Consider the following 13,550-nt stretch of genomic DNA (forward strand, 5'->3'; position numbering starts at 1 on the left):
AGCTATGAGGAACGCCGTAGTGGCCTCCGGATAATTTCGACCCCTCGGGGTTCTTTAGCGTGCACTGACGTCGCACAGCACGCGGGTCTCTTGCATTTCGTCTCCATCGAAATGCGACTGCCGCGGCCAAAATCGAACCCGCGTCTTTCGGGCCAGCAGCCGTGCACCATACAGAGGACAACTTCAGTGAGCTATTGAGCATTTTGACAGCAAAAAGCAAGAAATGCGAGGTGTGGATGCAACCACAGCTTAGTGTCCATATTTCTGTGGCATAGCTGAAAACAGTTTTTAGCCGATTCTCAAGGTTTCTGTAACAGTAGCCATACCCCATTTTTTATTGATTCAATTGTTTTGCCCAAAAAATACGAAGTACAGTAGCCGAGGGGACCGGTAATTGACTTCAACATTATTCCGTTTGCAATAATTGAAAACCAGGGCCAGCACTGGCAGCTGGTGGCATATTTATGTGAACTATAAAGACGCTTTCTGTACAGGCAAGCAATACCCACCTATTGTTCATGCAGTAGTAGACGATGGGGTTGTAGGTGGTGTGCGCCATGGCGAGCCAGTACATGGCCAGGTAGACGTGCTGGATGCAGTCCGCGTAGGCGGCCCCCGGGTGGTGGAACAGGTAGATGAAATACGCGTGATAGGGCAGCCACGACACCGTGAACAAGACTACCACTGTGAGCAGCATCTTCACCACCTGCGCGATGAAGAATGAAACAGCCGTTGCTGTTCACAAACCCAGCGCTTGCAACGGAGCTGCTAAAAAGCTTGTGCTGATGCGGTTATCGTTTCAGGGCAGAGAATAAAAAAGGGAAGGTGCATAACGTGTGTATTTAACAATGTGGGCCTAAAATATCCAAACAGGTTTTATACTACAGCGCTACAATTAGAAGGCTTTAAAACTGATTCGCTGAGCTGGAGGCTTGAATTCATATCAAGCACCTTTCTTCCTTTCTTTCTTTCCTTCTTTCTTTCTTTCCTTCTTTCTTTCTATCTTCCTTTCTTTCTCTTTTTCTCCCTTTCCTTCCCTCTTCCTTTCCTTCTTTCTTTCGTTTGGTCTGTCTGTTAGGATTGATGCTGAGATCACCCCACACACGCACACAAAAAAAACATGCCATCTAAAGCGGGTTTCAGAGGTGAAATTTTTAAGGCGAAAGCCTTTAATGCCTCATACTGTCGTGACCAAAATGTCAGCAAATTTGTGTGCGTTTCGGTGTGACTACTTAAAAAAGAACTCCGTCGAGGCTGGGAATCCAACCAGGGACTTTGGTATTTGAAGTGGAGACGCTACCACTCCGCCACGAGGGCTCAGGGTTTGGGCATGAATAAAGGCGCATCTAGTGAATGCATGAGATTCATGAATGAAAAAAAGAAAAAAAATAGAACAAGAAAAAATAAAAATAATAAGGAAAGAAACAAAAATGAAAATAAGAAAACAAACATAAAAACAAAATAAATAATTAAAATAAAATAAAATAAATAAAATATGAAAAATAAAAGACAAAAACGCAGTGCGCCAGGAAACGCTTTCGCCTTGCAGCACTTTAGTAGGCAAAGTGCCCCTGAATTTTTATTTTCTGGCTTAGGGCGATGAAATTTGGCATGCCTATTGGGAATTGCACTAAATGATTAAATGCAGGTTTTCACTCATCAATCTTTAGTAGTTTTGACATTATAAATTCTTATGTGCGTCATTGCTATATAAAACTTGCGGAAAGCCTGGCGTGACAACAAACATGCAAGGAGCCTAGAGTCACACTTAAATTTTAGGCAAAAGAATAGTTCATGCAGCGACATTCTCCAAATATTTTTTATCAACAGATGCTTTTCTACAGAGAAGATAATATTCATTATTGGATAATGCATTCACCATCGTCGCGTCAAAGTAGTTGCTGTGAAGAAAAATATTAAAGTTATTTAAAATGTAGGTAGGTACCTCATTTCATAAGAATTTATCAAGGAACACATTGCTACAAACTGCATGAAAATCCGTGAAGCAATTGTCATGCTACGTGTTGTGCAAGCATGAAAGTCGGGCGCAAAAGTACTTCTTGAGAAACTGCTCTGAAGTTGCACAAGAAGCCACTTAGTCGTTATTTACCGTCACCGAAATATTTGTTAAAGTCGCTTTTGGGCTGTTTTCGGTTAGTTTTTTTTTTAGGGGGGGGGGGGGGGATGTGATGTGATTAAAAAGGCCTTATCGATAACAAACCTGATGTTTTCTAAAATTCGACTTTTTCTAGATTTTTGCGGTTTGAACTTCGCGTCCTCCATAAAAGTAAAGTCGAAAACATCCGCTGGCAGTTATGCTCGAGCCAATACATAGCTGCAGTAGGAAGGAAAAAACAGCGTGATATGAAATAACTTACATCCATGTAAAACAACTAAAACTTGCTTCAACCCTTTCTATATAGTTTCCCTATTTGCGTCCTTTTTTGCTAACCATTTTTATGGTCTCAGAACATCAGTCGCAGACTAAACAAATATGACGCATATCAGAAACATGGCGCCTCAGACCCGGTCTCCTTGCTCCTCTACCATTCTCCACAAAAGCTGGATAGCTTCTATGTAATGCCTGAAGCTGTGGCAACTCAATGCTTGAACCCAGATTTCATATTTTCAACTCTTTCAGATACGAAACTACAAATGCACAGTGAAAAAAAACGCATATGGACAAAAATCCACGTACCCTTCTTTTGCGTGGAATGCGGCAATATATTGAGCAGCAACAGGCGAGTAAGTGCACATTCTTACCCCTTTTCTTCCCTTCTTACTGTTATGTAGAGAAAGCTATGAACGCCTTGTAGCCTTGCGTCGTCTCGGTATTTTCTTTTTAGTTTTTTACTTCGCGGTTTTTTGTGATGCTCTTGCAGTTCATACTTGTTGGCAGCGGTGACATATGTCGCAAGCATCATGCGCATTCATCCGTCAATTCGATCTGTTTGAGCTTTCGTTCGCTTGCCCTTTCAGAACAATATGCTCCCTGACACCGTCTCTAACGTCTTGCAGCTTCTGAGAACAAGCTGTGGGCTGAATTGCTCCGGCTGGTGCGTTTCGTTCAGAACCTGAGCAAAAAGTATGCTCGACATTGCAAACAAAAAAGAACCAATACCTCCACATGCCCACCAGACAGAGCATGCACTATTTTCCAATTTAGGGCAATAGTCTCAAGTTGTAGTAACTGTTAGTAGCGGGCGCACTCCTTTCAGCACAGCAGCCAGTTCAATAACACCTCGAGAAACCAGAATAAAAGGATGCATAGATGCATGGCCATCTCCATTGCACCCGGTGCCATGCAGCTGGAAATTCTACCTCTGCATGGCTCTACCTAGCCGCAGAGAGAGACAGGGAGAAAAAAACTTTTATTTAGAATAGATTCATTCGCAGGAGCCGGGTGGCCGGCGCCCCTAGTCCAAGGCTTCGCTGGCGGCAGCCGACTTGCGGACTAGCTGGATGATCCGGGCTTGCTGGTCAGGGCCTCCTCCCGCCGCCCATGTGTAGGGTATGGCACCATTAACTTTCTGTCCGGTTTGTCCTGGCATTCCCAAGATGTATGATAAAGCGTGAGGTTTCCTCCGCACCAAGGGCAATAACTTGGGTATTGTGTGGGTCAATTCTTGCGTAAAATGTGAAGACTTGGGTATGTGTTTGTATTCTCCTCCAGTCAGTGGCATCCGAAGAGAACTTGGGTATTGTGTGGGTCAATTCTTGCGTAAAATGTGAAGACTTGGGTATGTGTTTGTATTCTCCTCCAGTCAGTGGCATCCGAAGAGGACAGCTGTTTGTGTGGAGGTGAGAAATGTCTTCTTTCTAGCCTAAGGTGTGAAGGTAGTCGCCGCCGTACCGCGGCCCGAACTCCGCCTTAACGATATGACAGGATAAGTAATGGGTTAGTGGTCATATATGCCAAACTGGTCTTTCTTTCTCTACTAAACGTTGATAGACCCTTAGGAGTCCCTCATACCAGACCTGGCGTAGTGGTGCAGCAGATAAGTGATGCGCGAGTGCCCTGGGATGGTAGGTGCTCCCACTGGCTGGTCTTGTGAGATCCAGGTTGTCCCGGGCGACCCCGCGCGACGAATCAATCATTAATTTAACCACCGCCTGCCAGGTTGGATCAGGACGCAATCCTTTACGGGTACCCTCTAGTGTCAACAGACACACGCTCACGCAAACACACACACGCACGACACAGAGATGGATTTTTGCTCAATGGGTTAAATAAAGCCCACGCTTTCAAAAATCTGCGCGACGCACGACTGAGTCGACTTTTTGAGGATGCCACTGTGTTGCGTGCCTTCAGTTCAGTTTATTACCTTAAAGTTCTCCGGTGGCATTACATAAGGCGTGTGTTTTTATACAAAAACAAAATCTCACGATAAGTAATCATTCAACAAAATGGTCAACTAGAAGCGGTAAAAACTAAAATGGGCACGTAGTAGCCGTGATGTCAGGGGGAAGGCCGTTCCGGTGTGTGGCGGTGCGGAAGAAAAATGAGGCAGGGAATGCAGTGGTTCTAGGTCCTAGCTCGTGGGAGCACAACTTGAAACTGAAGGTTGGTGCGTCGAGAAATGCGGCCTCCTGCTGCGATGCATGGGGCTTTATTGAGAGAAGAAAAAAAGTTGTGGTACGAAGACAGGCTGGCATTGCGGCGTCAACTGGACAGCCGATTCTGATTTTAACGCGACAGCGTTAAGGAGCTCATTTCACAGAAAATCCGGCGTCGTCGACGTGAGCGTCGTCTGCGTTGGCGTCGTTCACCGTGAGCGAAGAATTCACGAAAAATCCCCTGAGAAGCAACCCAGGAAGCATCTGGGCCACCTATAGGTCATGTATATCTTTGTGGCGTCATCGCAACCTGCCCACGGAATTGAGAGCAAAATGAGCACTGTGGCAGGTGGCGGTTAAATTAACGTCTGGTCGCGCGAGGTTGCTTGGGAAGAGCAACGTGGATCACACAACCTCCACCGGAGGCAGCGCCTGCCATCCTAAGGCAGTGGCGCGTCGCTTAACCGCTGCACCACTGCGCCAGGAGAGGTATGAGGGCTCCCGGGTATCTATGAATGTTTAGTACAGAGAGAACAATTCTGTATATATGGACATCACCCTATTAGCTCTCGCGTCATACCCTTAAGGGGGAACTTATGCGTCCCATTCAATTTTGATGTTGAAACACTAACGTCATACGAGTATATTGAGTGAAATAATCAGTAGCGCGATTTTGAACTGACTCTAATGGTGATTGAGGCGGGCTGCAGATGGGTTAGGTACCTGAAGCTTCTACGTACGGGAAACAAAAACTTCCTGATAACGTTTCAAAAAACTTAAGGTTTTATTACATGTCGAGATGAGGTTGGTAACATGCGCGCGCCAAGACAATTAGTGAGAAAAGGTTACACCTAGATACTTTATAACATTTGGCTAAACCTAGTGGCTTGCTAGCAACAGTGTAAAAGAAAAAAAGGGCTATGACGGAGGGAGAAGGACATACATTTAGAATTAGTGATTTGGAGTCATTATTGAATTGCTGCACCATTCTAGAACACTGCTAAGATCCCACTGTATGCACAGCGGCTTGGTCAGAGGCGCTACTGATAGTGCGGTAGATGACGCAGTCGTCTGCAAACATCCGTATGTGGGTGTCTGTCCACATGCTGACATTTCCTTCTGGTTTTCGACATCACTCTCCATTCCACTTTTTGCTTCCTTCCCTGCAATCTCTAGTGTGCAGTAGCAGGATTTAACCATCCAACGCTGGATCCGATTAACTTCTTTGCCTTCCTATAAATACTGCTGCTTTTCACTCCTCAGTTTTTTCGGTTTCTTCACTCTGATGTGCCCCTCCGAATCGTCGAATTATCGTCTGCGTTCGCTGTTCATACTTTGGGGAGGCAATCTGTTGTCCCAACCTGTCGTACCGCAGATACAACTCAGCTACGAAACTTAGCATGGCCACTTTATAAACTCAAGCGCTTCAAGGCGGCCTCTTTACTGTCCCTGTTAGATGGCTGAGCAAAAAAATTGCCGTGTTTCAACAGATAAAATTCATCTGTCGCTTTCACAGTACTGTAGTGGGGTCATTACACAATGACACCTTAGCTACAGAAATAACTCCACGCAGAACGCTATTGGTGACAGGGGTACAAAGTTAGGTGCGACCAAGTTCGGAGTATGCGATAGAAATTCTTTGCACTCCCATCTCCGATGGAGCAGTGGTGTTTTTATGCAGAGTGCAGCACTCGCCACATATCGCACTCAAGGGGAAGCTTTAGCATAAAATAATCGGGGAAAACCGCATCACTAGCCGATAATTAGGAAAAACTCAGACTTCCCGTGGTGAATTCGCATGCATTTCAGAGATTTCTCGCTGCAGGGCCGTCTTTAATTCAAGATGTTCTTACAACGCAAAACAACCCGCAGCGGCGGCTCAGTGGCTACAGTGCTCGGCTGCTGACCCCAAAGACGCGGTTTCGATTCCGGCCGTGGCGGTCGCATTTCGATGGAGGCCAAAATGTCAGATGCCCGTGTACTGTGCCATGTCAGTGCACGTTAAATGACCTCAGGTTTCCGGAGCCCTCCACTATGAGTGTCTCTCATAACGTGAGTTGCTTTGGAACGTTAATCCCCGTAAAACCAAACCAAACAACGGAAAACACGCACCGGACAGAAACACTACGTACAAGCGCTACCGTGCCGTCCTGTGTATGTTTCACTCTCCAGAAACACCATTAATTACCAACTAGTGCGCACCAGTACCCCAGTAATTCTCAAATCGAAGCGGCTGCCTTGCCGAAAGCGTATTCCATTTTTGTTTTCTTCACCATGCGGTTGTTGTTGTTATTGTTGCTGCTGTTGTTGCCTCTCAAGCGATTGCACATACTCATGGTGGGGGATTGGCCAGGATTTGGTGCAGATCAAAACAGGAGAAAAATTCACCCAGGCTTATCTCAAGCGGCTCATAAATAAAAACCGAGGAATCTGGAAAAGTGAATAATGAATTTGAGAAACTTTGAGGACATTGGAGTGAAAATCGAGAGAACAAAGAGTTGAGGGTTATAATAAATTAATTTAAGAGTAATAATCACAAATAAATAAATTTTGAGAGAAAGGTACATGGAAAGAAGAGTTAACACAAAAATCTCGTCGTCTCGATAACATACCTATGAAGAAGCTCACACATCAGATTAAGGGCGTGCCTTTTGACGGTTGCACCTTGCGGTTCATGAGCGGCATTAAACTTTCTTTTTTCTCTTCCAACCTCTTCAAAGCCCACTGGCCTTATTTAATTACCTGTCATACTCACGCAAGAACACCCATGTTTGGCGATCGCAGTGCGCGTTGAAGACCTTCCGGTGGTCGAACGTGATCCGGAGGTCTCCATGCTTCACAGACCTTAAGCACCTTTGGGAAGTAATTCAATAATCAAGAATAAACTATGGGTGCAAATTACCTGTATAAGTACAGGCAAGCCCGTTAACCTTAAGCATAATTTTTCAGCAGTGCTTATCTGCTTGATTAGAGCGGCGCTTCTCTTTTTACGCCTTCGTGTAATCAAATAAGTCAAGGCTGTGGTTAGTCTATGGCCAAGCAGAGGCCGATATTTCTTCGACTGACAATTCCTACTCCACAAAAGAATGCGCAGGGCAAAAAAAAATGCTATTTCTGTTGCAAATAAACAAAAAACCAGGCCTCTCCCGTGGGTTTCACGTTCTAGTACCCGAGTCTGGACAATATGGCCGCCGATACCTTCTCCGTGTTAGGTGTATTCGACCATGAATGATTCGATGGAAGCAATCCAGAGAACTTTCTCGGCTGTGTAAGCCATGCCGGACGAGGAGGTCTATTCTCCGCCATAAGCATCTCACGCATGGAAGGACATGGAATTCCACTCTTGCAGTTCGCTGTGCCGTAGCATCCGCGCGCCTTGTTTATACTCGTCGAGAGAAAGAGAAAAGAAAAGCACGCGTGCACCCACCAGATCCCAAAATAAATGAGTAAGTTCTTCGAATCACCGGGGAGCCTATATCATCAAAGGAATGTCGCAGGAGCGCTAAAGTACGGCCTTTCCTCAGCAGTAATCATTACACCGATGCATGTTGGTCGCTTCTGGTTTATTTTTTTCCAGCTAGATGCATCTGCAACACTTCATTCGATCAACCTTTCATCAGGATATTCCCTAGATTTTTCATCGCTACCATTATTTATGCACATATTCAGTGTTGGTATATCAGTGAAAAGATAGCGGCATAGTCAAGAGCTCTTGCAGCGTTGTAGTTTCACACGGCTCTCATTTTTGTATGATTTCAACGCCTGCGACTAAGATGTCTCTTCATTCATTGACTCAGAAGAATGCATCTGGAAGTATATGAACATTGATGCGTGGTGTGTATATCAGCATGTACACACATGTAGTTCTGTGTTCCCTTTCCGCGGCAGTGCTAGGATTTCTAACGCTTTCGTTCATAAATGAAATCTGGCTCTTTCCATCATCGACTATGTTGCAAGGGATTCTTACAGTATAAAAGGACTTAATTACCACGTTCGCTGCTATGGTATGATGCAGCGCTGTGAGTACCCTGATGGCAAAGCTACACTGCATCACCTTCATCAGAATGAGCCTGTCTACGCCCACTGCAGGACAAAGGCTTCTCCCATATCTCTCCAATTAACCCTGTCCTGTTCCAGCTGCGGCCACCTTATTCCCGCAAATTTCTTAATCTCATCCCCCTGCCTAACTTTCTGACGCCCCCTGCAAGGTTTGCCTTCACCTGGAATTCAATCCGTTGCTCTTAACAACCATCGGTTATCGTGCCTTCGCCTTACACGCCATACTTAAGACGATGTCTTCTTGATTTAGAGTGGGATATCGTAAACCCGAGTTTGTTCCCTGACCCAACTCTGCCCTCTTCCTGTCCCTTAGCGTTTTACCTATCATTTTCCTTTCCGTAGCTTGCTGCGTTGCCTTAAATTTAAGTTGTACCCCTTTAATTAGCCTGCACGCTTCTGCCCCATAAGTGAGTACCGGTAAGATACTGTTGTTATATACTTTCCCCTTGAGGAATATTGGTAGACTGACATTCATGTTATGAGAGAACCTGCCAAATGTGCTCCATCCCATTTTTATTCTTCTAGTTACTTCACCCTCGTGATCCGGATCTGCGGTCACTACCTGCTCTAAGTATACGTGTTCCCTTCCGAAGCTGTTGAAGATTACTTTGGTTTTCTGCATATTAATTTTTAGACCCACCCATCGTGTTTTGCAGTTCATCCCCTGAGTGACTTAGCAAGACAATTTGATAAGTGAATCACAAATTACTAATGTATTCTCCATTAACTCTAACACCAAAGTCCAAATCTAGGGCTCTGAATACTTCCTGTAAACAGGCGGTGCATATCATTGGCGAGATCGTGTCTTCCTTCCTGACACCTCGCCTTATTAGAATTTCATTGCGTAATGAAGGATTATGGCGACTGTGCAGCCGTTATAGATATATTCCAGTATTTTCTGACAAGGCTCATCTACAATCTCATTCCGTAATGTCTGAATGACTGCTGAGGTTTCGACTGAGTCAAACGTTTTCTAGTAATCCGCGAAGGTTATATACAGGCATGAGTTATACTCTGCGCATTTCTATATCACCTGATTGATAGTGTGAATATGGTCTATTGTCGAGTATGCTTTACGAAACCCTGCCTGATCATTTGGTTTATTGAAGTCCAAGGTTGTCCTGACTCTATTAGCGATTACCTTAGTAAATACTTTGTTGGCAACAGACAGTAAGCTGATCGGTCTGTATTTTTTTTTTTTTTCAAGTCATTCACGACTCCTTTCTTATGGATTAAGATAATGTCAGTGTTTTTCGTAGTTTCCGGTACGCTCGAGGTTAAAAGGAAATGCGCATACAGAGTGGCTCGTTTTTCTAGCCCAACCTTCCCCCCATCCTTCAACAAAGCTGCTGTCACCTGGTCCTCACCAGCTGCTTACCCCCTTTGCATTGTTCCTAAGTCTTTCTTTACTTCCTCTTTCGTTACTGGCGAGATGTCCCATTACGGTGCACTACTCCCTCTCTCATTAAAGCCCTTATTACATTCGCTACTGTATAAAGTTGTGTAGGACTCTTCGCCTACTTTATCATATCCATATTGCTATTGAAATTGTCCTGTTTTCTTTTAAAGCATACATCTGATTTTTACCTATACCTAGTTTCCTCTTCACCACTTTTAGGCTACCCCAGTTCTTTAGGACATGCTCAGTTCTCTCCATATTATAGTTCCTTATGTCGGTTACCTTGTGCTTATTGATTAGCTTTGATAGCTCTGCCAGTTCTGTTTTCTCTGTGGGGTCCGAGGCTTTCATGCTTTGGCATTTTTTATTCAAATCTTTCGTCTTTTGAGATAGCTTGCCGGGATCCTGTCCAACCATCCTACCACCTACTTCTACTGCGCAGCCCGTAATGATAGCTGTGAGATTATCGTTCACTGCTTGAACATTAAGGCCGTCGTCCTGAGCTAAAGCCGAAAATCTGTTCTGCAGCGAGATCCTGAATGCCTTCACTTTCCCTTTTACCGCTAACTCGTTAATGGCCTGCCGCTTCACTGATGTCTTCCGTTTCCTTGTCAGGTCTAAGCTCATTCGACACCTTACCATTCTGTGGTCACTACAACGCACCTTTCCGAGGACCTCCACATCCTGCTCGATACCAGGGTGAGCGCAAAGTATGAAGTCTATTTCATTTCGAGTCTCACCATTTTAGCTCTTCCACGTCCACTTCCTGTTGTCCCGTTGGCGAAAGAAGATATTCATGACCCGTAAATTATTTTCCTCCGCGAACTCCACTAATAACTCTCCCCTGCTATTCCTAGCTAGAGCCTATGCCATAGTCGTCCGCTGCTTTGTCTGCAGCCTGCTTCTTGCCTACCTTGGCACTGATGTCACCCATCAGTACAGTGTGCTGCGTGTTTACTTTACTCATTGCCGATTCCACGCCTTCATAGAAGCTTTCAACGGTCTGCTCATCATGGCTGGATGTAAGCGCGTAGGCCTGTACCACCTTCAGTTTGTACCTCTTATTAAGCATAATTACCATAACTGCCACCCTCTCGTTAATAGTAAAGAACTCCTCTATGTTGCCAGCTATATCCGGACTGAGGAGGAATCCCACGTCTAGTTCTCGTCTGTCCACTAATCCGCGATTGCGCAGTACGTGCACTCCCTTTGGCAGAGTATAAGTCTCATCTGTCCTCTTAACCTCACCATCCCATTTAATACCCGCTAGTTCCCCGAACAGTACTGCTAGACTAGCCTCACTGGATAAGGTTCTAGCGTTTAAGGTTGTCAGGTTCAGTTTCAAATGTCAGCCTTGAGCTGCACTTGAATGAACATAAACACTTTCGAAACTAGATTTCTCTTAGGTTCATGGTTTAAAAACAGCGCACAAAATACTAGACACAAGAGTAAAGGCGACGACAGGACAAGCGCTGAACTCACAACTAAGGCTTTATTGCGAAAACCTGGGTATATAAGGAAGGCATAATCATGAAAACAAAATTGAACAAACAAAACTATGACAATGATAAAACTAGCGTGCGCCCGAAGCCCAAAATCTGCCAAGAAACGTGATCTCGTTATCACTTAAAGCAACCGAAGGTTTGCTAACGCAGCCCCGTTGCTCTGTTGCGATGAAGTATGCTTCTGCTACTTCCCGCGTGGTTTGATCTCTGTGAGAATACAACACCTTTGCTTGACTTAACAAAGCAGTGCACTTTTTCTTCTTGTTTTTCATCACTGCGCACCCCTTACAATGAGTAACAAGATAAGATTGGTCATTGCCTTTATCTAAATTGTTGTTCTGTTCTTGCAAACGCTTGTTCAAGCAACGGCCGGTCTGTCCAATGTAGCGGGCTCCGCAGGAAAGGGGAAAGCTGTAGACGACACACGTGCGGCAGTTGACAAACGGATCCGTGTGCGCGACACCGCAACCTTTTTTCTTTTTCGACACTTTCTTCCTTTCTATCGCAGCACACACTTGTTTAAGCTTGACAGGAGCAGACAGCAATACATCAACGTTGAACCTTCTTCCTACATTTTTCAGTCCGTGGGAGACCTGGTGCAAATATGTGTGTCGTCTACAGCACGTGTGTCATCTACAGCTTTCCCCTTTCCTGCAGAGCACGCTACATTGGACAGACCGGCCGTTGCTTGAACAAGCGTTTGCAAGAACACAACAACAATTTAGATAAAGGCAATGACCAATCTTATCTTGTTACTCATTGTAAGGGGTGCGCAGTGTTGAAAAACAAGAAGAAAAAGTGCACTGCTTTGTTAAGTCAAGCAAAGGTGTTGTATTCTCACAGAGATCAAACCACGCGGGAAGTAGCAGAAGCATACTTCATCGCAACAGAGCAACGGGGCTGCGTTAGCAAACCTTCGGTTGCTTTAAGTGATAACGAGATCATGTTTCTTGGCAGATTTTGGGCTTCGGGCGCACGCTAGCTTTATCATTGTCATAGTTTTGTTTGTTCAATTTTGTTTTCATGATTATGCCTTCCTTATATACCCAGGTTTTCGCAATAAAGCCTTAGTTGTGAGTTCAGCGCTTGTCCTGTCGTCGCCTTTACTCTTGTGTCTAGTCTTTTGTGCGCTGTTTTTCAACCATGAACCTATACCAACTCGCCCAACTTAACGTTCTACTAAGTCATATTTCTTGTGCAACGGGCTCTATTTATGTTCGTAACCTTTACTTTAATAACCCTGCTGTGCTCGCCCCACTCATCGCCGTCTGCGTCTGCCAAGCTGGGAAGGCCTCCTGGTTTGTAAAACTCGGATGCGTACCTCCGGAGCTTCTGTCAGCCTTCGGGTTCTTGAAGCCTTCTCCAGGACACAGCAGAAGGTTGTGCCGTATCCTCGCCTCGGAGTAGTGGCGGCAAGCCCGTCATTTTAAGGAATGCCTGCTGGTCCCCTGTGAGGTCACCGACAGTCGGCAAACCACGGGTCGCTCGTACCGCCATTCGTGTGCCACCTCTGACCGACTCACTGAGTTTCTTTGGAACGTCGTACGACCGCAACTACCGAGCAAGAAGAAAAGAAGTGGCTTTCAAGAAGGCAAGGTTTTGAATTTTGCTGAGCAACAGATCCCACCTGACATTAACAACGTGCTTAAGCTGGGTCCTAAGCATGCCTTTGAGCCTAAGCTAGACGGGCCGGGAAAGCTAGCTATGTCAAGGTCCATCGCAAGGAAAGCAGAAGAAAGTGAAAGGGTTCGCTGCATCACCGAATGTCTTGAAGTTTTAGAGCGCACAAAGGGGAATACCATTAAGCCAAGTCCGATCAACGCGATAGCAAATTGGATGCACTCCAAGGACCTGAGGGTCATCCTTTCAGACAAAGAAGGATACTTCACCATTCTTTCCGAAGCTCAGTTCCAGGAAAAAGCATTGGCAGCTGTTACGAAAAACTTTGATGTAGCTCCATTGAAAGAAGCGAGGGTAAAGAAGGAAGCTGTTGATCTTCTCAAGGAACTTGGCCTTGAGCGGTTATGCAC

The 13,550-nt window shown here is 45.2% G+C and overlaps 1 protein-coding gene across 1 annotated transcript in view; it reads right to left on the reverse strand.

Moving 5' to 3' along the window:
- LOC149351313 (tachykinin-like peptides receptor 86C) overlaps nt 1–13,550 on the reverse strand; it is a 49,339-nt gene that overhangs the window by 1,687 nt on the left and 34,102 nt on the right. Inside the window, exon 5 of the mRNA XM_089577012.1 lies at nt 510–706. Within this exon, the coding sequence (XP_089433138.1) occupies nt 510–706 (197 nt within the window). The remainder of the gene's footprint in view (nt 1–509; nt 707–13,550) is intronic.

Source organism: Amblyomma mixtum, chromosome 3, assembly GCF_055824585.1.
Source record: "Amblyomma mixtum isolate Tamu chromosome 3, ASM5582458v1, whole genome shotgun sequence".
NCBI classification, from domain to species: Eukaryota; Metazoa; Arthropoda; class Arachnida; order Ixodida; family Ixodidae; genus Amblyomma; species Amblyomma mixtum.